The sequence below is a fragment of the Chroicocephalus ridibundus genome, chromosome 1 (assembly GCF_963924245.1).
Source record: "Chroicocephalus ridibundus chromosome 1, bChrRid1.1, whole genome shotgun sequence".
Taxonomy (NCBI): domain Eukaryota; kingdom Metazoa; phylum Chordata; class Aves; order Charadriiformes; family Laridae; genus Chroicocephalus; species Chroicocephalus ridibundus.
In genome coordinates this window covers 3,276,666-3,300,998 of record NC_086284.1, presented here as the reverse complement: position 1 = coordinate 3,300,998, position 24,333 = coordinate 3,276,666, and the positions used below count along the sequence as shown (strand labels likewise).

Sequence of the window (24,333 nt, the reverse complement as noted above, 5' to 3'; positions counted from 1 at the left end):
TACCATGTAGGACCGTGGTGCTACTTGAGAGTTGCAATGCAAGAACATGTATACTCATTGAAATTCGTCTCTATATTTATGGAAGAAATTTCCTTAAAGTAAGGAATTATCAAAAGCTTGATATATACCCTAAATACATTGTGTCCGTGAGGATATTGTAGAAATCATGGGATGTAGTGGATCTCAGCCCAGTTTCACAACATCATTTCCAGTATGAATGCCCAATTGAACAATGCACCATCTTCGCTACTTAAGAGCCCCGATACTGCGAATTCCTGGACTCAATGTTTCTCCATCAGTAATTCCATGCGCTCCATTTTCATGCTCTTTCTAGCTCTCCAGCACAAAGCCTCCACGACAGTAAACTCCAAAGATCGGCAATGCCATTGCCAAACTCTAAGACATTCAGAGCTGTGAGTGGTGTTTTCTCCAGTTCCCAGTACCATGGTGTAGCAGATAGCAGATGTTTTGGTTTCGTTTCCTGGAACTTGCGGTTTAGTGTGTCAGTTCATTTGAAAGAGTCATTTTGTCTGATTTCTTTTCCAAGTGACTGTGCTTGAGCGTCAGTGGCATGCTGCTTTGACCGTGACACATAGCTATTTAGGACTGGCTACATGTTTAAACATATGCACCAGAGCTTTTCAGTTGCTGATGATCAATTGGTTGTTAGATTTACTTCCCCAGGCAGAATGCTCAGGAATAAAAATGAACTCTTCATTCACCGTGGATCTTGAGAGCTGAGAGCCACTTCAGGACATATTGCCCTTGAGTACTGTGTGTTTCTATTGCAGAGCATCCCGGCCCACATAAAACCAGTGGAGGATTTGTAACCAAAACACTTGTGTTTCATTCTGAATAAGGGATTTGTGGGAAGCAAGAAAAAACAATTACGGATTTGTATGGGAAATAATAGATACATAAAACACTAGGTATAAGTTTTAAATTAATGAAGGTTGCAGAGCTTTCAAAAGGCTAGCTTATCCACAGCCCTTCAGAGCTGGAGGATGGCTCAACGACCTTTCCCCATCCTTTGCTCCACACCCTGTGATTATGAATGTGTGTTTCCTACAACCCTGTAAATCATAATCTGTTCCCAGTTTGCCTCACGATCTTCTCATAGGCCCCCAGTCTGGTCAGTTTGTGGGAATTAGACTACTAGAGAGGTTGCATGGTCTCCGTCTTTGTTTCCAAGATGAGACTAGATAATGGCCTGAATAACATGATCAGACCTCACTGCCGAGCCTACTTTGAGCAGGATGTTTGAGTGAAGACCTCCTAAGATCCTTTCCATTGCCACTTATCCTGTGATCCTTTGATTGCATTAACGGGGAGGCAACTACTCTGCTGACCCACTGAGCACCCTTGGAGGCACATGACTTTGCACATCACCAGGTGCAGCAGCCAAGGGCCAGGTATTACAATAAGGCCCCCAGCAAACAGAGTCTGCGAAGTGCACGTTGTCTATTAAAATAATAAAATTAGCTTTATTCTTGCTTTTGAGCACTGGGGTGGTGTTTGGCTGAAGTGTTGTGAGCTCCCACCTGATACTACTGAACTCTCCCTGCTGAATAAAAGAGTGGTAAACTGGGAATGCCCTTAGGGCAGGAAGGGAGGGGATCCCCCTCATATAATCACAGAATGGTTTGGGTTGGCAGGGACCTTGAAGATCATTTTGTTCCAACCCCCCCTGCCACAGGCAGGGACACCTCCCACCAGCCCAGGCTGCTCCAAGCCCCGTCCAGCCTGGCCTTGAACCCCTCCAGGGATGGGGCAGCCACAGCTTCTCTGGGCAACCTGTTCCAGTGCCTCACCACCCTCACAGGAAAGAATTTCTTCCTAATATCCAATCTAAATCTCCCCTCTTTCAGTTTGAAACCATTACCCCTCGTCCTATCATTACACCCCCTGATAAAGGGTCCCTCCCCATCTTCCTGTAGGCCCCCTGTGCGGTAGAAAACAAACTTATTCTGTGGCTATTGAGCCTGAAGCCACCGTGGCCACTTGGGCGTGCAGTCCTTGTGATGAAGGAGTGGAGCTGACTGTCCAGCCTTCGCTTCTCCCTGCGCCCACTTTACATCTACCTGCAGCGCTCAGAGCAGCGAGGTCTGTGCTACCCTATGGAACAGAAAATTGTCTTTTTCTTTTTTTTTTTTTTTTTTTTTTTTGAGACAGCTACCAGCCAGGGAAATTGGTCAGGAGTCCAACATCGATTGTGCTAAATAGCAATGAAATTTGCCACGCATGGGAGAAGGGAATGATTCTTGTTATAGCTTCTGCCTGAGACTCCCGTGGGCCTGAGGCCAGTTGCAGAGCTGCTGCTGTTAGGGCTGCTGCAGTCAGGAGGGGCAGAATTGCTAATTTGTTGATCTTTAAATTAACACCAGCACTCATGGGCTTCTGGTTCAGTCTGGGAACGGCATTAAAAGTCTTAGCAACTTCAGGCATACAGAACTTCACACCTTCTGAAATTCGTATTAACTTCTCTTCCTGGCTGAAGCAGGATTTATTCTGACATTTCATCTGTAATATAGCTCCTGACTACATACCCAGGACCTGCAAGATTAGTAGTTTCTCTTTTATTTTTTTTTTTCCTTTGGTGTAGCTCAAAGCAGTCCTAATAAAGAGGCCGTCACATGAGATTTTCCCATCTAGCATATAATACTCAGATAACTTGTATCCCGGTGTTGACCTACTAACTAACCGGTTGCGATACACAGCAACCTAGCTGGAACTGGGCTCAAGTGGTATAAATGAGCTCTGACCCTAAAGGAGTAAGTTCGTGACTACATCAATTGCTCTCTTGGAAGAGACGTAATCAGGAACGTATTTACTCGTAGCTTGTTTGGGTGCAATATAGCACCTGAAAAGAAGAAAGAGAATCTAAGCCCATGTGAAAGACTGGCAATTTAACACCATCAACAAGTACTCCATAGTACAAAATTTAAGATACATGAGGAGTAAATAAATCTTTCTCCACATTTGTAAGAGGATGTGTGTGTTTATGTGTTCTCTGTGTAGGTGCATAGAGCTCTAAATAGTCACTGGCTAAATTTTGCAAGATGGTGACATTACTAATGCTGTGTTAGCAGTATGGTAGATGCCTCCTTTCTTAGTGTCTACTCCAAAACTTGGAGACCTAGTAGTCTTTTTTTTCCTTAACTTCTACTGTCTGAGGTAGAGATAATAATAAAGCCAGTTTTGCCTTTTTTTAGAGAAAGAGTTCCTCTTTATATTTTTTGCTCTACAATGTTTGGGTTTCAGAAGAATTTAAGAAGTGTTTAAAAAGGTGAAAAGGTGTGTCATGAAAGATTAAAAAACTGCACACAATCATTCCTATTGGTTTTAGGTTTTACAGAAGCTTGCTTTTACACATATTCAGTTCAGCTGGATGTTACAGGCTCTGGTTCTAAATATAACTGCCTAATTAAACCCTGTGCTTTAGTTATCCAAGTGGAAGTACCTGGATACACTGAAGATTTTAATGCCAGAAAGGAGCATTAAATTGTCCAGCCTAAATCACTGCATTATACAGCCCATCACATTTCACCCACTCACCTCATATTGTTTGTTTCTGTATGACTTAAAAATAGTCACCTTGGTAAAATGAGAGGAGAAGGAAGCAGTCACCTGGGTTAAGTGGTTTTCACATGGTGGTCTGCAGAGCCACTGGTATCACAGTGGGAAATAGTTGTTATTCTTCCTGTATTAAGGCTTCCCGAGAGTCAGAGCTCATCACAGAGGTTATTTTTGACCATCTAAATCAACTACAAGCGACTATAAACCGTCTCTTTTCACCCCAGATGGCTGCTTCTCAATTTGTTTGGTTTTTGGGTCAAGTCTTTCTATAGTAGATTTCAATCATGATCATATGTACGGATAACACGAAGGCTGGAAGAGCAGAGGAAAAAATAGAACCAAGCAGCAGTATGACCTGCAGAAATTAGAGCAGAAGGAGTTGTTGCTAATGAAGGGTAAAGCAGTGCCAAGGATCTGAAAATCTTATGCTTGGGGAGAAAAAATGAATGGAAAAAGTATCTAGCTGGAGGAAGAAAATGGAGCAGCTCAGCCTCTTTGTTGGGATTGGGATGGATAGTTAATGAAAATGAGGAACTGTATCCTCGGGAGAAACACTGCAGACCCATTGACGGTCATCTGTTGCCATAATGCAGCCCTGACTTTGTCAAGTCATCGGTAGATGTGTGTTAGAAACTATGACCAGGAGCCCTGGCAACCAAAATGAGCCCGTGGAAGGATGGAGCTGGGGTCTGTGTCCTCAAAAGCGTGGGTGTCTTCTGCCTGGGACTGCAGGAGATTCTGAGGGTACAAAGTAGGTGGCAGTATGTCAGAGCGTGTCGCTCGTGGTGCACTGAGCTTGGCCAGCACACGGGCAAATCCTGTGCCGTTAAATCCTCATTGGTGCATTTTGTAGAAGGAGGTGGCACTCAAAAATTGGAGTGCAGGAGGAAGCTTTTAGGTGCGCTGATGGAGCCTGATTTTCCCAGACAAACACATGAGTCACGTTGTTCACATAAACAGCCTCAATGGGTTCAGACCCTCTGTTTTTCATATAAGCTGTAACTTGGATCATCAATTCACCGGGAGCAGCTCGCAGGAGTAGAGTCACTTGCAAGTAGAAGCATTTACAGATCATGCACTTGAAGACCAATTTCAAAATGTATCCCCATATGCCAGTTCTGAGCACGACATGAAATTTTACAGCCAAGCCATTAGGTAATTATATGTATGGAAATATTTCACACCTTACTAGATCAGCCTGAATCTACCAATTGGAAGAGAACAAACTGTTGGATGCTTTACATCTAAGTGTTAAAATATCTCCTGATTCTAGAGTCGACTGAATTCCCTTTACCCTGTCATGCATAGAGCACAAGCGTGGCTTAGGTTAGACCTTCTTAGTGGGTTAATTTGTTCTTAAGTAGATGGTTAGTTGTTTCCTACTTCAAGGATGTTTGAAGAGTTCTCTGTTTCATATAATCTGTAGTTTAACCAAGTCGTCTGGCTGTTTGGCTACTGTACTAAACCTCAGTAGGGAGAAAACATGCAGGTTCCAGAGCAGCCTGTAAACACAAATCAAGTTTGTTTTGTGCACATGTGGTTGCTCAGAGCGAGTTAAAGTTTTAGACACAGTCGTAAGTGCTCTGGAGACTTTCTCTTTAAGATGTTACATCCACCAAGACCCTAATAGCTGGGGGCGGGTTGGTTGCTCTCTGACCACATATCTGATTCACTATGGATTTTGTAACTTTGGTAGCAGTGACCTCATTTTGGCAAAATAATGTGTGTCATTTACTGAGCCTCTTGCTGCTTTAGCAATCACAAGAATATTAGGGTTATAACCTGAGTAATTTATGGAAGAGAGATGACTCTTAAATATGCTCTTATTTTCTTGGAAAGGCTCATTTTATTGAAAACATATTTTAGCGCTGAGTGAGAATGAGAGATCCTCAGCAAAGCTCCCAGGGGGAATTGTGCTGTCCAGTGCGTTGAAAAGGTGAATTGTAATGTATGGGTGTCTAGACGTTTCCTCTTGTTGCTGTCAACAGTCCAGTTGGCTGTATTTTTTTTTCCAGTGAATAGGAGCATTGATTTTCCTCTCTCTTTGGCCAGAGCTTTCATTTTACATATCTTTCCCCTTCTGTGTCTCTTTCTCTCTCCCTCCCTCCTCCTTCTCTCTCTCTCTCTTCCTCTATCTGTAAGAGAGGGAAGACTTTAAGAGCTGACAGCGAGCTTTCTAACACAATGATTCATGTAAGACACCTGAAAGGCAAGCTCTGCACCAGCATCCCTGCAAGAAAGGTAGGGCTTTGGGGGCTAAACAGCCTGAAAAACTCTGAGCAAAGCATACAGACTGTGAGATAAATTGATTAAGTCTGCGGATCTGTCAAAGACGCAGAAAAAAAGTTTGGGAGAGAACTTGAGGAGTTTTTAAGCTCTGTTGTTTGGGGTGCTTTCTTTTAATGGAAACCTTGATGTATTTTTCATAAGTGGGGGGGGAAAAAAAAGGTGCCCCTCTCTAGCTTTGAATAATGTATGCAATGTGTTTTTTTCCCCCGTGGATGGTAAACTATGATTATATCACTATTGAGCTTCACAGACCTGCGTGCATGCGTAAATATGCAATTCCTTCCTCCCCCCCCCGACTGATTATTTTCTGTTATACTTTCTGAAAGTTCGCCTTACCCAGCTGTTATTTATATTCACTTCCGGAATCCGAATCTGACCTAGTAATTCTGAGTGATTGTAGATGTGACGCACGAGCTCTCGCACACACCTTAATGTTTCAATCATGCACTTCCACCAATATGCGTTTGTAGGAATTGTGCTCTTAATAAAAAACCCTTACAACCCAAAGCAGCGGTTTTGGCAGGGAAGTGACAGCGCTGTGATAGATGGGCCCGATAGTTGTGTGTGTTGTGCTTGCTCGGAGTTAGTAGAAAAGAGGAGGGAGAGAGCGAGCGAGAGGGGGGAGAAAAAAAAAAGACAGGGAAGGAGAGAGCGAGAGGGAGAGAGATTGAGGGAGAGAGAGAGCGGGAGAGAGAGAGAGAGACTTGGCAAAGGAAATCTTATGGGTATACTGAAACAGCAGATCAGAATTGTGAAACCAGAGCCAGGGCTGAAATGTGATGCTTTTGCTCTTTTGTGCTTGTTGTGGTTCTCATCTTCCCATTTAGAAGGCTGCATACCATTCAACAGAATATTTTGATCACAGATCGAACAATGCAGCAATCAAGCCTGATAAGCCACCTGGAAGTTTTGCTTGAGACGATTTCTAGTGGGTTTTCTGATCCCTGTGAGCATCATGACTGCCTTTAGCATTGTGGAGGAGGACTCGAGTTTCTTATGAGGGCCCCACTTGGAAAAGCAGGCTGTGCAGATTCAAGCCTCCGGTTCTGTTCATGCTGTTCAAAAGCCTTTCCTCACCCTTGCTGATTTGTTTTTATGATTTACATACACTCCTGTGGAGATTTACAGAATGGATTGTCTGTGCATTGTCACGACCAAGGTAGGACTGGAAACGTTGCTGTTATGTGTACATATTTCTCTGCTATTTTTCTGTTCCTGTAATTAAATAGATTGAGCATGTACCGTGTCAGGTTGCAAGATAAAGTGATAAATAAGCTCTGCTTCAATGAGCATTTTGTTCTCTTTTTCTGTACAGTATGCAGCTTGTTTCTACATCACTTCCTAAATGATATGTAATTTACTTATTTTTACTAGCAAAAGGAAAATGATTTCGTATTTTATCTTAGCCTATGCTTGTGTCTATTAATATCTCTAGCTGCTAGAGCACTCTCAGAATAATGGTGTAATGCACACATTTTCTCAGCTTATCAGTTTATTCTGTAAACTAAAGAATTAAAAAAAAAAAGGGGGGGCATTATGTGGGTCTTAGGATTTTAAAGAGGCCAATCAGATGTAGTTTAGATAGTCATGATGTTTCTGATTGGCGAGATGCAAGTTTCTTGTGGCTTATTGTGGCTTTTTGGGGGAGAAACGTAGCTTACTTTGCATCCCTAGGCCTGAAAAAAATGCCTTGGTCCCAATTCAGCGCTCTTATACTGATGTTAGATCTAACCTGACTGTTTGGGAATGGTCCTTCTAAATAATTTCTTCCAAACGGGCATGTAAACAGTTTTTTATCCGCAACAACAGCCGCAGACTAAGGGCTTCGGGGTTAAGGACACTTCCCAACTTAAAGATCTGGGGTAGGGATAAGCTGAACGATTCTTTGAGATGTCCTCAAACTTAGCAAACTAACTTAATATTAAATGACAGGGAGATAATCAGTGAACTCCCTTTCTGTTGCTACAGGGCAGGCAGCTCACCGCATGTTTGTAACTGCATTTGCACATGGTGATAGTATTTATAAGGAGCAGTTGCCAGGGGAAGTCCTGACATTGAGGTTCAGCCCAGTTGCTCCCTGTTCTGGTTTATTTTCGATGAATTTCATCATTTCCATAGGACTTGCAAAATGCCTGGGGTAGCCAGAACCCCTGAAGGCTGCGTAAACGATCAGGCAAACCAGCAGTTTGCGCTGCTGCCCTCGTTGCTGTCATTTGTCGCGTGATGGCCATGCAAAATGAGGACCCTCATCCGTGTTATGGAGAAGGATGGGGGGAGACACCCTGGGCACCCATAGGCGGCAGTGAGGAGTGGCGGGCGGTTGCCGCAGAGAGTAGGGAGCACGGTGGAGATGTGGAAACAGATGCGAGCTGTCATTCCCATCTTGCCGGTGAAGAAACCCATACGGGGAAAGAACAGGAGGTGAATGAGGCCACAGAAGGAACTCCTTCTGTGGCCTCATTCACCTCCTGTTCTTTCCAGGTCCTTCTGGTTCCCACAAGCCGTGACGGATCTGAGACTATGTCCTCAACCTGCCCCAGAGCAGAGCGGAGGTGCCCATGGGTGCCTGTTGATGCAATACTGATGAAAAGTGCTCAGCAGCGGTGGTGTAGCACCGCTGAACAAAGCCTGGATGCAGGATCATGCTAGACATCCGATTTCTACTCCTTGACATTGCTTTCCAATAGAAAATAAGCAGGAAGGTTGAAAAGACAGCTGTGATTAGCTCCACTTCTGGGTGTCCGGTGGTGCGGTGGGGACCTGCAATCGCAACCATCCTTGGCCTTGAGAGTTTGTCAAGGAGTTGTGTAGTAACTGGATTTGGGAAAGGGAAATGAGTCTGCTTTTAAGATAGCATAACTGGGAGAAGAACGTGGCCCAGTCACCTTTTTCATATGTCAGGAGACACCGCTTTATTTATTTTATGAATTGTTGATGAATGTTTCCACTGAACATTTTCCCAGGGCCTTCTGGGCAATAACAAATGTAGACTCACCGTCATCTCACCACTGCTGCTGCTCGGAGCAGGGCTCCCAACTCCATCTACACGCAATATTTTTTCCTCCCATCTCTTCTGTTTCTTGGATCTGCCGCTAAATGGCTGAAATTATCCGAAAGTCAAGCATATGAGCCTCAAATATTCAACTCCAGATATTCAGTCTTCGCTGCCAACTTTGATGTTGGAATGAGATAGGGTTGTGAATTTTAGGTGACCTGCTATTTGGATGCATGTGAGAACACCATATTAACATATGTAATTGAGCTGAATAATGGCAAAAATCTAGTTTCAGAACACTTTCATTTCATATTGCAAAGGCTTGAAGCCAAATAAATTACAGTTGATTTCCTCATCTTGTTTTGGTGCCATATTTAAATAGCTGCACTGGTGACGGTATATTGTATTGATCCATAATCTGCTCTTACTTGCTTTATTGTGCATTGGAGTAACTCCACTGCCTTTAAATCTACAACGTTTTTATGGCATCTGTTTATGCCAATTTTCACCAATGTAATAAGAGCAGACCTTTTTCAGAACGTTTGACTTTTTTAAAAAAATAATTTCGATAAGTATGAATTCTACAGAGCAACCGTATGGTCATTTTTGGCCTCAGATCTGGTAATTATCCTTATTTGAATATCCATTTGTCTGATTTGTGCAAATAATTGTCATTCTCATTCTTGGAAAAGTGGATCTTAATGTCAAGAAGGAGTAAATATATCAGTTTTATTCTTCAGAACTTATAAATAATAAAAAGGGAGTAAAAGTTGAATGCTATTTAAACTGCATAAGACGAACACTGTTTAAAAAGTCGACATTTTTAACACACGGTTATAAAATTTAGTCTGGAATTTGCAGTATTTCCAACCTATAGAAAATGACATAAATGGTGGAGTGAATATGCCCTTGCAGATTATGTACGACGGTGCTAAAGACCCTGCTTTGAAGTCTATATGCTGAGAGATGCCATCTAATAAAATTCATTTTCTGATGTTCCTTGCCAAATCTTAAATCCTACTGACATTATTGTTCAACCAAAACATAAGATAAGTTTCAGATAGATTGAATATATTAATTTGTACAAATTCTCCTCTCCTTTTTTATTTCCTTCATGTTTACATGCATTTCTGAACCCAGGACTTAGGGAATGCTGCATCAGTCAAGGAGGACTTCTTATGGTCTCCTGGTTTATTTTAATTGATCACGTTCCCAGCATAGCTTATTTCTTTTGCTGTCGCATAAAGCACATTAATTTGTGGCATTATTTTATCACTAGGAAGAATTCAGTATAAATAAAAGCTTAGGTCAAGGCTCCATCCCAACGAGAGCACCAGGAGTTTTTGAAAAGCAAGAACATTCCCACTGTGCCTCCCAACAGTCAGAAGGCAACATGCTGTCCTCTCCCCTAGCTGTCAGCTCTCCTTCCATCCTTCTGCCTCTTACAGAATTATGAATATATCAGTAGCTGCCGCTGGTGAAAAACAAAATAGACACCTCTGTGTTGCCCAATAAGATTCACCATAACAGGGGCTGCTTCACTGAAACCCCCAGTTCTTGATGTCAGGTGGGTGAGATAAGATGATCAGCTTCACTGGGAAAAAAACCACAAAAACTTTTTGGCCCTTGTTGCTACCAAGTAGAGCGCAGAGTTGGAAAATCTAAAAGTTTTAAAGCCAGAAGGCCAATGAAGGGAAATAAATTTTTCTTTTTTAAATCTCATGAGTTCAAGGTGTCAGATTTAGGCCTTTTTGATACTTGCAGCTGGCACTCACAGCATCAAAAAAAAAGAGAACTAAATAAGTTCTCACAAGATGGCCACAAGTGGCCACCCAGTCTTCTGTCACACGCAGGACTAGCTAAAGACCTTCACCTAGGACAGAGATTTTAAAACTTCCCGGGCAATCTAATCTAATGTTTTATCTAATCTAATCTAATCTAATCTAATCTAATCTAATCTAATCTAATTATTTCTCTAACCTAATGTTTAATCTAATCGAATGTTTTATTATCCTTAACATTAGTAATGTCCCTAAGAATTGTCAATGCTGGTTGCCAGCGGTGTCACCACTTGTTTTGTTTGGGAGATATATTTTGAGGTTCGCTTAAAATTCTTAGATTTTATCACCTGAAAGCTTATGTGCTTTGAGATGAGCTTGCAAAGATGTACACAAAGACTAGACACCAAATAAAATAACACCAATTTATTCTCAAAACCTAAACCACTTGCTGTTTGTTGCCTGACTCCCAAGGTCGCAGCACTGAGCAGTGACAGCAGTAGGGGTCCTGTGACCCAGAGCTGCATCCTCCAGCGTGTAAACCAGAGAACTGGCCACCTTCAGACCCTGGGAGAATGCCCAGCTTGAACTCTTTGGTTTTGTTAGCTACAAAAATAAATTTCCGTCATCAAAACATTGAAAATCCTGCAACAATTACTCCTTCTTAGAGATTCTTGTTGCCAGCTTCCACTTAACTCTGTAGTGGCTTACACCAGATCACTCACTGCACAGGTTCCATGTTTAGTTCAAGTGTCCTCTGTGGGACCAGATAATTAAATGAAAATGTGATTATTTATGTGAATGGAAAAAAAGATCTTGTATATTTGGTTGTTTGGGGTTTTTTTTTGAGTTGATGAAAGGCTCAGTTTATTCCACTACTGAAGAATTTTGGGTTTTTGTTTTTAGTTTTTTAGGGTTTTTTAAATTCTGTCTCAGACTCATTTGGTAAATTAACAATATCTCTCTTTTCATGGCTGTCTGTCCAGCATCCTTTCTAAGAATTTAGTTGAAGTGTTTAAAAGAATGAAATAAAGATGGAAGGAAAAAACTGTTTTGTAATGGTGCTGGGAAGCAGGGTGATAAGCTTGTTTATGTTGTTAACCCATACCAAGGTTGACCATGTACACTTCTGACTGGCGAGGTTGCCAGGAGCCAGCAACATCTGTCTATCCTATTTTCTTCTGCTCATCTGACGATATATTTGGATCAGGGGACACGAATGTATGCACTTAAGGCAAAACTCCGACAGATGTGTGAGCAGAAGTCTCAATATGTGCAATGGTCATGGAAAATAAGAAGCTGCTGTGGCCAAGTACAGGACCAACATCTTGCTTAGACCCTTGGTACCGTATGACTCTTCTGTAGGTGTCTCCCATTCCACACACTCATCACCCCACTTTGCAGCATGAAAAAAGAGAATAGAATCTGCATGGTTGGAAAGGACCTTTGAGATCATCGAGTCCAACCAAACAACCTACAATCTCTGCCACTAAAGCATGCAAGAAGTTAAGAGTAAAGCAGAGAAGAGCTATGAAATATACACCTTGACTTTTTTTCAGCGTTAGTTTTCTGTTTCCCATAGTTCCAACGCAGAAAACAAATAAAAATTCAGAGCTCATCCTCCTCAGTAGCATCACTGTAAATCAGAGTGAGGAGATACTGTAGCTGGGGTAGCTGATTTTGGAACTACCACTCTACGTTAAGTATATAATACATAAATGCCTGTTGATAGTGTGTGATGCTTGGAAGAAGTAGGGACAGGTCTTGTGTCCCAGTAGGGTACAGTGGATTCCCTAAATGAGGGATTAACCTTCATTTAATGTTTATCAGAACCAATTGACTCCCAGTGCCAACCCGGTTGATTTAAAGAGTGCTTTTAGAACTTGGCTGAAGAATGGAAAAATGTGTAGGTGGCACCAGTGGAGTCACCTGACTGTTCCAGTCTCTCAAATTTAGAGCAGCAGCAAAACCAGTCCCAAGATGCTCTCAGAAGGTCAGAATGGTGAATCGGATCAGGTCGTCTGCTAAGGGTGGAGAGCAGGTTCACACACTACATGCCAGCTGTTGGTCTCACTTTGCAGAGGTGAATTCACTGTGGGTTTAAATTGGATTATTGATTATGTTGACCTAACGCCAATGCAAATAGCTAATACTTGAAACACTTATTTACGCCAAAGTGCTTTTGCAATAGGTTTTACTGAAGAAAATAGGCCTGCTTACCCCCCTTGCCCCCAATTATATTGTGTTAATCTGAAAAAAACCCCCTCAATATAAAGTTTTAAAAAGGTATCTACTTAGAGAATGAGCTTCAATTTATTTTGTGTGACTTCCTGCAACATTATCTGTATGTGTTCGAGAGGCTGTAGAGTCAGACCCAAAATTAGGAAATGATAAAGCTAGGAATAAATACTGACGTTGAACCAGTGCCTCAGGTGCTGTAGACTAGTATAATCTTACAAAAACCAGCAGAGCTGTAGAGCGCTACACTACATGAGGATCTGATTTAAATTTAGCTGGATATGAAACAAAAAAATAACCACATTTCTACGTGCCCGCATATTGTTAATAGTGCTAAATAGATCTGGGCGACATTTGTTGTTTTTTCTTTGCAAGAGTTCAGGCTTTGAATCATTGCAGTTTGAAATCATAAACTGGGTAGCTAAGTTTTTTTTGTGCTGAATTTCCTGGCTATAACAAACCCGAAACAAAGGAAACATAATGATTTTCCCTCCAGAGATTCACATTTAGCTAAAATCAAAATCTTTTGCTATAGTCATTATTAGGTGCTGATGAGCATTTCAAACTGTGGTGTTTTCCTGCCAGACCCTAAAAGTGTAATAGTGCTGAATCCATGCAATTTACATGTAATTTAGTAAACTCCATTCTCAAGTGGTACTTGAGGACAGCTTTGATGACTATGGGTTGGCTGCCGGCTAAACTGCACAGTCTTAGAAGAGCAGGAAGATCCTTTTCATTGATTACCATTTATCTTAGCTGGAGAATATACGCGTAGATGTCTGACAGATGGGGAGTGTATCTGGGTATTTATTTCCAATCTTTATTTACCAATGTTAAATTTTGGAACAATTATTGTAAGCCTCTAGCTTTTGGGTTTCTAACGTTATGAATGTAAACTGATGAGACACGTGTTGTCTTTTCTAGAAAAAATAAAATCATTTTTTGGGGGGAGTCTCCAGAAAATTACACAGAACGAACCGATGTGCATTGCATATGTAATGTCTTGTAATTATATCTTGTCAAAAGCCCAACTTTTTTCTCCTTTATTCTTTAGAAATATGGTAATTGTCCCTTTTCCCTTGTAGTTAATTATAAATTTCAGGAAGAATTAAGTCTGTTAAATCTCTTCTTCCCCCTCTTCCCCCTCCCTTGGTCTCTATGGCAGCAGCAGGAATAGAAGGGAATTACTTTGATCTTCATTTCTGAGTGACATTTCGTTTCTTCCGAGCATTGACCTTGTTTAGCGCAACTGAAATTTTCAATAGATTTCATTAGATTATAATGTGCTGATCTTAGGGAGATGTCTTTATTGAGATTAGTTTTAACTATGAAAGGAGAAGGGTGATTTGTTTCATAAATCTATGAACAGCTCTATAAACTGAGAAAAGAAAATGTTCAATTAACTGCTCGGGCAGATACGGTTAGGGCTTAATAGTACTGCACAGCAGTGGAGAGCTGCGGATGTCAGGAAAGGTGGAAGATACTGAGCAAGAGAAAGAAAACACGAGAGCCCGATCCTGGCTCAATTAATGACAGTGACGCTTAATGATAGCAGACCCGTACATCCTTAGCAGGTCCCTTCTGTAACATTCAGAGGGCCTGGGTGAAGGCGGGAAGATAATTTCCTAAGTGCCAAGGTGAGCTGCATTTTCATGCGTTTCACATAGCTGGAGCTGACCGAATGGATTCTTTGCAATGTCCAAGAGGCCACTAAAAGCAGAAAAGATGGGTCTCCTGGCATGCATCCTCAACATAAATATGCATTTCTTTCGTGTTTTAATCTGTTTGCTACCGCCATGCAAATTTCCTTCTGTCTCCCTTCACCTGATGCAAGACTGCTGAAAAATGAGAGAACGTGTGCAGTCAAGGAGAAGGGAATGGTTATTTATGAGCGAATGATTAGGTCAGGGGTACGGCCTAGTAAATCATCGTATTTTACCTGGTCTGAGACCTCTAGTTGAGATGTAAAATTTTCATTTCTCCAGAGAATCATCTGCATCAGAGAAGATAACTTGTAAGGACGTGTAGGAGTAGATAAATATGTTCCACTGGATTTGACTTCAGTCAACTCTTTTGCTACTGGAGACCTTGCTCAATGATTTGTATATAGTTTGCAAGTCATATTCTTGGCCATTCTAGTGGACACAAACGGAATCTCACCTGTAATTGCTTTTGATTCTGGTGACCAGTATCTTCTCTGAGAAGATCTTAAAGAGTGCTGCAGTTCAGTGAGCACTGAAATAAATAAATATATTCCTAGATATCCTCTCTCTATTTTGTCACATATTCCTGCAGAGCTAAGATCGGGTTGTGGCCACACTCGCATTAGGCAGTATTTGGCCATCAGAATTTGGTATTCTGATTATATATCTCTCCCTGCCTATGAGAAAGTGGCAATAAGCTATATGTACTTGCTCTTAAAGTCCTCCAAACACCCTTAGCAGTCACTATGGTTGGTCGCCCAACACAAAAGAGGAATTCTTCCTCGAAACCATACCCAGACCTTGCTGATGTGCAGCTGCATGTCTGTCTCCCGAACCTCTCTTGTGCAGTGCCACAAAGCTCTCATCTTCTGATTCACTACTCAATACGCCCGATTTCCCCCGGCAATGTTGCAGTGGGCACTGCTGCTACCACTCTGCATTAAATTAATCTATCTGCAGATACATTACCCCAATGTTTCCAGCCAGTGCTGATAGCAGTCAGTTACTTCAACACCTGACTGAGAAAAGCACGTAGGAAAGAAGCTTGCTTAAGGGTTGCAGGCTAGGAAAGTAGATGTTGGGCACAGAGACCGTGAAGGGTTTGCAGCCTTGGTTTTGTCTTCTGCTTTCTGTCTCCTGGTTACCTATGGGGTCTGCATTTCTGGATGCCTGAAGAACCTGTTGGTTTGGGAATTACATGTAGCAGTGCCTCCAGAAAAGGAATCGCACTGTCTCTAACTGACTAGAGGTTAGCATCTCTATCTGACTTTGTCATCGCTTCGTTGCTTCCTGACTCTGTTATTGCTATGCGATTTATCAAGGATTTAAAGCATCAACCCAGAAAAAGAAGCTGTGATTGATGCTGAATTCAGCAATGAGAATGGATTTCTTCTTTTGTGTCCCGAGGTCTCTTTACGCAAAAATTACACAAGCTGAAGATCTTATTGCATATTTCGAAGGCTCTGATTGCATGAAGCTGTGATAAAGCCTACGCCTGGATAACTGTGTCTATCACTACGTTGGAGCTGTCTCAAGGGTGAAGCTTAGCGCAGGAGGCTGGGTATCCTCAAAGAAAGGGAGTAAAACAAGACTGTGGAAATCACTCATTCATAAGCTATGGAGAAACAGCCTCTGTTTCCATTTCAGATGGAGAACTCTTTTATTGGAACATATTCTCCCAAACAGCAAGGCGAGACATATGCTTTTTGCATACAAGTATTAGTAAACATGAAAAGCAAACTACAGGTAATTCTGTCCTCCCTTGAAGGCCATCTGAAGAAAAATTATTTCAAATGATGGATTTTCATCACTTTTCAGATTTTTAACTTTCCAGTGCAGGGATGGACCAAGGTCTTTAGTCCTTATGCTCACCAAACTCCTGAATTGGTGAAAATGTTAGCAGCAATAATCAAATGGAATTAATTCCTTCTACAGTCTGCAAATAATTCCCAACATGTTTATTCCTATGCTTACTTGTGTTTCCTATGCTTGCAGAATACTTTATGAAATGTTGACCTTTGGTTAATATTTTTTCATTGGTACCTCTATGTGTGACACGTTGGAGCTTTTTGCTGATTTAAAAAAAAATAAAAAAACTGAGCACTTTTGTGAAGAAAAACATTACCGGCAGCTGATATTTCTGTCGTATTTCTTAGAACTATATCAACTAGGTGTAAGCTATGAAAGGCATGAAAAGCATTGTTTTTTACACAACAATACAAAAAGTAGTGATCATTCAAATAAAAAGTCAGCTGTAATTTATAAAAAAAAAAAAACCAAAGCAATCCCAAACTCCCAAAAGCTGTAGGAGGAAAGCGTTCAGTCCTAGCCCTTGAGCTACATGCATTTCTCAGGCGATTCCAGTGCAATGACGTGTTATCAGCACAGTAATTCAAATATCCAGCTGTGAAAGGCCACACTCTGCAGGTCACCCTACATCCCAGATGCACGATCAGCCCATCCCTTGTGCTCAGCAATTGGGATCTCTGGAGAGCTGTTGCCTAGGAGCGATTCCCAGCTACCTCCGTCTTTCTGGCCTTTGAATATGCAGCTTGTGTCGTGTGATTCTGGGCCCTGGGGCAATTTTGGTATGAATCTCAAAGTCAGGAATACTTGCAGAGTATTAGCCCTTCCTGCTGTGAGACCTGGAGCTTTTATTTTGCAGATGTGTCATCTATAAGAATGTGAGGAGTCTTTTTGAGGAGTCTGCTGGCAAACATGTTATACGCGGTTACCTAAATTTGTGAGATCAGGCTTTTCAATCAGAAAAATGTTTCCTGTCCAAAGCAAATTATTAATTTTCTTGCCTTTATCTTGGCTTGGATTAAAGACTGAAGACTTACAACTGTGTTAAAGAAAGGAAAAAATAGTTACCTATATTTCATGCAGTGTTTTGATCAAAATTCATGTAAAGTTTTATTATTTTGATAGGATTACATAGTTTGCTGTTGCATTCATTCCTTCCTTACAGGAGATAACACACACCCACAGGATATTGCTGACATGATAGCAGTGACTTTTTCAAATCCATTTAAACAATACTTTCTAAACTTTCATCTAAAGGTACAATGCTTTTTGCTTGCTAGCCGTTTTTTTGAATATTCCTTAAAGTTGTCAAAGTGAAAACATAAAAGATAGCCAGTTTTGAAGGTTTGGGGAATATAAAGCTGAAACTAATATGCACATTTTCTCTTTTTTTCTTTTCTTTCTTATAAAAGTATTTACTGTTGCAGTGCTTTACAAATATTTACTTTTTGGAGATAAAGAACAAGACACTAATATTGCCTTGTTAGTTAATATTTTTAAATCAGACTCAATATTGAAAATCGTGTGAAGCCTAATCTTTAGTGTTTGCAGGGGATGCTCTCCTTTGCTCTCAGCATGGGGAAAAGAAAAGTTTGTTGTAGTTGCTTGTGATATATCTGGCTTAAATGAAAATAAAAGGAAGAAAGCTTTTTTTTTACGCATTATTTCCAGCTTCAGGAACACACATGATTCCAAGAGTCCTCCAATTCAAGGAGCTAAATAATAGTTTGACTCTTCTGTGAAATGCTGAGAGTAATGGTGGCAGACACCAGAATTTATTCTGAAATTTTCTTCAGGGAGTCTGACCCAATCTGCTGTGCAATTTGTTCTGATGGGCTCCAAACCTTTGCTAAAATGTAATTGAATCACTGCAAATGCAAGGGAAATTACAGGAAGATCAGCCCGAAGGCTTGATGGTTGCATCTTGCACTGCCATGTGGAACATTAGACGTTAAATTGATCCCTCGCTCTTTTGGTTCTGCAAAGTTTCAGGGAACTGCAGGAGTCTTGGGTACTTGCTCCATGTCCTCCAGGGGCCAATCTGGGGAGCAAGCAGAGCGTTATGCTCAGCAAGAAAACACACCCTAAAAATTTGGGACAGACTTACTTCTCCTGGAAAAAAAAAACCAAACCATGGGGCTGTTCAAGCTGCAGCTATCAAAGAGGATGTAATGGAAATGGCTTGTCATAAAATGGGGAGAAAAAAGCCAATCTCTACCTACTCCCTAAACTCTGCTGTTGTTCTCTGAATGCTCCAGTGTGGAGGAAAGCCAGGTGGCACAAGCTTGGGGTTCAGAGTGGATATGTTCACCCACGTAACTGAGAACTCCAAAGCAAAATTAATGGTTTACTGCTGAGGCCTTCTTGGTCCTGCGAACAGTGGATTATTTTCCCTACACGACAGTGGAAAATGACTTTGTGAGGTGTAATGCGTACTAGCAAACTCCTAGATGCTCCATCTGGAATGGAGTCCATTGCGCCTAGAGATTGCAGCACGTACTGTGTTGTGTATAATGCCATTTTCACTTATTTGCAGCAGAGCCATGGCAGATGCCCATCCCACAAAAGCTCAGTCGAAACACCTGCCTGGATACCCATTCAGCACTCTACCGTAAGTTTGAGCCTTTTAATACAAAGATTTGAGAGACTGAGTGGTAAGTCTCTGTGTTTGGAGCAGCCCCGTCGGGTAAAATTTCCATATTCAGTGCATTTGAGAAAGAACAGAAGCGAGTCCTAAGGCCAGACCAAGCTCCTTGGGAAGCCTGAGCTGTTGAAACGTTGGGTAGTGGCTTGGCAGGGCTTCTCCAGAAGTTCACCCTCTTCGGGAATTTAATTGATTCCACATGGAGCAATGAGGAGCAAGCATGGTGTGATTGGTGGTGGTGTCCATCTCAGAGGAGTGTGAAGTTCCTGTTGATTGCTATAACTCTGTGCTCCAGCTGAGCGTGATGACTGGCAGCCTGCTAGTTTTGCCTGGTCATGGGCAGAGTTTGTGGGAATTCATTCATAAGCTCCTGAGGGGTCTGCCAGAAACAGCTGACATGTAAATCACCAGGCTGTCCCCAGACCCAGGTGGTGACACAAGGAAGGGGAGGTGCATCTTTTTTTTTTCCACATTCTCATGGAAGAAAGAAAGACTGATGTTGCAAGTGTTTTACGGACTAATAAGTGGGAAAATTTGCCCAGTGTAACAGCAACTTTTGGGATGATGGGCAGTGAGCGAACTTTAGTTGCTGGATTTATAGGAAATGACTTTTGTAAATGCTTTCCTCCTCCTGCCAATTAGATGACTTCAGTGAGATTTGCTTTTAACTATCAAAGACACAGTAATATTTGAAGAGAAAAAAGAAACTGCGGTCAAGTTGACACTGCATTGATTTGTATCTTGTCTGAACATACATTGTAGACAGAGTCAAATCCTTGGATGCTGGAAGTTAGAGGGCTGACTAACAGAGCTATGATGATTTATCTCAGTTGAGGACTTGGCAGGATTTAGTTGACATTTTCTTTGGCTCTGCACCACGGCATGATGTTGGTCCACAGCTATCAACTTGTCACCTTTTATGAGTAGATGAATGAGAGACAAATTCAAGTTTTCACCCTCCCTCAGTCTCTTGCTGATCTGGTGATTGTAAACCCTGTGGTTTTGGTTGTTCTTATAATATGTTAAACTTAATGATATCATTGTTGATCTGTATTGAAACAGATGCGCTTAAAAGTACCGATTGAACAGTTAAGCAGTTTTTTACCAGATGAGGATCTAGCCCAGTAACTAATTAGTAACTCTTCTTATTTTTAGTTTCTATTCTCAAAGGCTTTGGATTGACTTTGTTGTGTGGTCTTGTTGTTTTTTGTTTCTATTAAGAGGGTCGCGGCATAAAGCACAAGTATGGCAGTGAGGTGCTTTGAGAAATGGTGATGGTACTGGGCGTTTGTAGTAAGTCAGGAGCAGTTGCGCTCCGTGTTTTCCACTAGCACCAAGACCTGACTTTTCAGATAGTGGCTTTAAACACCTTGGGTATTTTTAAGGATATTTCTTTCTTAAACCATCAAAAATAAAAGCATTCAGCTTCAATATTCTTTTCTTGTCTCTTGTTACACCAGATACGTGTGCATGCATAGGTAATATCTATAGACCTGCTATATTGCAAATTTCTGTACTGTTACAAAAAATGATAAACTGAGGATTGAGCTTTGTTGTCATTGTTAGCACTAAAAGTGGTCTGAGATTTGAATAACTCCAAGAAGTGTTATTTTTAAACTATTAAAGTGGAAACTGAGACCAACGCTATTTGATATCTTAATCAACAACATAGACAGTGGGGTTGAGTGCACCTTCAGCAAATTTGCAGATGACATCAAGCGGAGTGATGTAGTTGATACCCTAGAGGGATGGAATGCCACCCAGAGACACCTTAAGAGGCTTGAGGAGTGAGCCCGTGCGAGGCTCATGAGGATCAACAAGGCCAAGTGCAGGGTCCTGCACCTGAGTCAGGGCAACCCCTGGTATCAATACAGGCTGGGGGATGAAGGGATTGAGAGCAGCCCTGCTGAGAAGGACTTGTGAGTCCTGGTGGATGAAAAGCTGGACATGAGCTGGCAATGTGCACTCACAGCCCAGAGGGCCAGCCACATCCTGGGCTGCATCTGTAGCAATGTGGCCAGCAGGTTGAGGGAGGTGATTCTGACCTTCTGCTCCTTTCTGGTGAGACCACACCTGGAGTAGTGTGTCCAGCTCTGGAACCCTCAGCACAGGGAAGACACGGACCTGTTGGACTAGGTCCAGAGGAGGCCACAAAGATGATGAGAGGGCTGGAGCACCTCTGCTGTGAGGACAAACTGAGAAAGTTGGGGTTGTTCAGTTTGGAGAAGAGGAGGCTCCAGGGAGACCTTATGGCAGTTTTTGAATATATAAAGGGGGCTTATAAGAAAGATGGAAACTTCTTAGCAAGACCTGTAGTGACAGGAAGAGGGGCAACTGAAAGAGGGTAGGTTTAGATTGGACATAAAGAAGAAATATTTTATGATGAGGATGGTGAGACACTGGCCCAAGTTGCCCAGAGAAGCTGTGGATGCCCCATCCCTGGAACTGTTCAAGGTCAGGTTGGATGGGGCTTTGAGCAACCTGATCTAGTGAAAGATGTCCCTGCCCACGGCAGAGGGAGGTTGGACTAGGTGATCTTTAAAGGTTCCTTCCAACCCAAACCATTCTATGAGTCTACAAAAACCCCCTCAACCTACTATTAGAATACAGTTCAAGCATTCACTTAGTTGCTATTTTTTATAATGTAGAGTACAACATGTGGTCCTTGAGATAATTGCCTACTTGGAGCTTGCTTCCACCTGTATTTTGCTTGATTCTAAGAGTTGAATGGAGTGATGGAGCTGAGCACTACTCCACAAATAAGTTGTAATTCCCAAGTACCTCCTGCTTCTTTTTTATCAAATAATTTTCTATGCAGCCCAACAGTTTTCTGCCTACCTGATCTGTATCTGTGTCAGTATCTGTATCTATCTGTATCTGTATCTGTATCTGTATCTGTCAGATATTTATAAACATTTTTTACAATACTTTAGTAGATTTCTTTTCTTTGGAGACTAATGCAGACAGTTAGGGAAAGTTAAATCCAACAGAAATGAACTTCTAGGTGGTCAGTGGTTTTCACCGTCTGATTTCAAAAGTATTTTTTAACTGCCTTGCTTTTATCTGTGAAAAATCAGCGTGTTGATAGAAAACTGATTGACGAAATGAAAATTCCCAGTGACGCTTCAAAGCATATTACCTGCTATGGAAGGACCGAAAGATTAAAAAAAAAAAAAGCAGAGATCTGGCCAGTTGTGAGAGCTCCATTAGATGACCATAATTTGGGTTTGGATGCCTCTCAAGAGCGGTATATGGAATGGTGTCAAATAATGAAGGGAAAACAAACTGGTAGAAACGGTATCCTCTTTCGTCAATTTTGCTGGTTGTGTCGCTCAGGATGGCATGAGTCTGGGCAAGGTTCTTCTCTCCTTTTTCAGCTGTTTTTAAAAAAAGCACTGTGTCCTCTCATGGGAGCGCCTTTCCCATCTAATGCAAGAACCAGGGGATCTGGGAGCCTTGCTGTTGCGTAATAGTCTGACTTCTGTAGTCCCTAATTTGCCATCCTTTTTGAATTTACTGATGATTCTTGCAATTAAGATTCTCAGTTCTGTTTGGCAACTCACCGTCTGCAAAAGAGGGCATCAGTGAACACTGCCTTTCTGTGCCTTCACAATGTCCTTAATTAGATTCATTTTAAGTCTGAGAGTTTTAATCAAGGGAATTACCTAAGGGTGGCTTTGTCTGCACTTGCGCTTTCAGTCATGTCTTCCGAAGGATTTGTAGTGTTTGATTATAAAATACTCCAAAAGGAGTTCACTGCGCTGCTCTTTAGCATACTAAACCTTCCAGTCGCTGGGGTTGCTTGTGAGCTAGATCCATTATGCAAAGATAATGAAGTATCACAGGCTGCCCCCGTGTCGCAAAAACATTTGGGGTTGTCTTTTCTTCCGTCCCTGATGACAGCTTTTCTTGACTTCAGCATTCAGCGCAAACATTCACCTTATCTCACCCTGCGGCGTGAATATGATCCCTCTGCTTTTCCCTGCTGCACTCTCAGCCGAGCTCCTTGGTCCTGGTCCCCTTCCACTGAGATATTCCCTTTTGGGGAGTCATCTGCCACTGTGAAGCAGCAGGAGAGAGGGGTAAAGGGTGTGTGGGCACAAAAAGCAACGGATTTGGTGCATGCCCTAAGCAGAGCCTCATTAAGCATCAGCTGTCGCCTCAATGTGAAGAAGGTGATGGTGGACTTAAGGGTTGGGGAACCCGATCGAGGGTCCTGACAGGGGAGGTGCAGCAGCCGTGCGTGCTGCCATAGCTCACGGGCCGCAGCTTTACAGAGGGGCTACATTCTCTGGAAATTTATTGCGAGCGTTGGCTGCCAGCCTGCTCGCAGCTGAGCCCTTAGTCTTTGTGCCCCTTGGTTGACCTTTATCCATAGCACAAGGAACCGTTTTGAACCCTGCATACATGTGCAGGATATTATTGCGCTATTTACGTGGGATAGGTCAGTGCATGGAGGATAAAGTTACTCTGGCTTTCTCTTTTTCCCAGTTTATTGGGACCACTGGAGGGACAGGGATGCACTAATGCCCTGCACAATATCTGAATTTAGCCTGATTGGGGAGTTAGCCTGGAAATATTTCTAGTTCGACCCAATCAGGGTTTTTGTATTCAGACTCACTTCACAGGAGTTGTTTTAAAGAAGTTCATACTTTTGGAAGATGCCTGTGTGTTAGTTCCGGTGGTTGTGCTCTGTGTAAAGAATGTCCTGACGCAATATCGTACAATGGAGCCAAGCAGAAACATGTTGAAACATGCAAATTCTGCTTTGTTTTAAGGCTGTGAGTCTGGAAGAATAGTTTCTGAAATCAGTCTTGCTCCCTTTAAACACAAAACAAATAAATGGCTCTGTTTGGCTAGACTCGGCTCTCCCGGGACTTCGCGTTGTGCCTCGTAACGATGTGCCTTCCTCTCCTGTGTAGATGTGCTCTATAAAATAAATAAATAGCTCCGCACTCCAGAAAGTGCCTTTTGCAGGGGCTCGCTCCCTCTCTAAGCTTTAAGTCTTTTTCTATTAAAACCCTGTTGGCTAATAAATTCCACAGACAATCCGGGTGGTGGGAAATACTTTTTTTTTTTTTTTTTTTTTTTTGTGGCTAATGTGAAATATTTGAAAACTGGGCTATTAATACAATGCTCTGTTCTTTTTATCTTTCACCTTGGCGCTGATGGTAATAGAAAATTTTGAGCTCAGCTTTATTTTTAAAGGAGGTACTAAAGTAATGCCATGCGTGTTTCTGCTGGGTCACTGTATTCCTGCAGATCTTCTTCATTCCAAAGTCTCCTGTACCCCTCCTGGCCCAG

The 24,333-nt window shown here is 42.0% G+C and overlaps 1 protein-coding gene across 11 annotated transcripts in view; it reads left to right on the top strand.

The window, feature by feature from the left end:
* The window catches only part of DLG2 (discs large MAGUK scaffold protein 2), a 1,060,606-nt gene that overhangs the window by 160,079 nt on the left and 876,194 nt on the right, over positions 1-24,333 (top strand). For 6 of the 11 annotated variants that reach the window (XM_063325941.1, XM_063325926.1, XM_063325889.1 and 3 more), the window contains exon 6: positions 5,719-5,817. The exons of 1 other annotated variant lie outside the window; for it this stretch is intronic. In XM_063325941.1, the coding sequence (XP_063182011.1) occupies positions 5,719-5,817 (99 nt within the window). Of the gene's footprint in view, positions 1-5,718; positions 5,818-6,509; positions 7,025-18,921; positions 18,997-24,333 lie in introns of those variants that run through there. 4 more of the 11 variants (XM_063325909.1, XM_063325871.1, XM_063325917.1 and 1 more) reach the window with 2 other exon arrangements.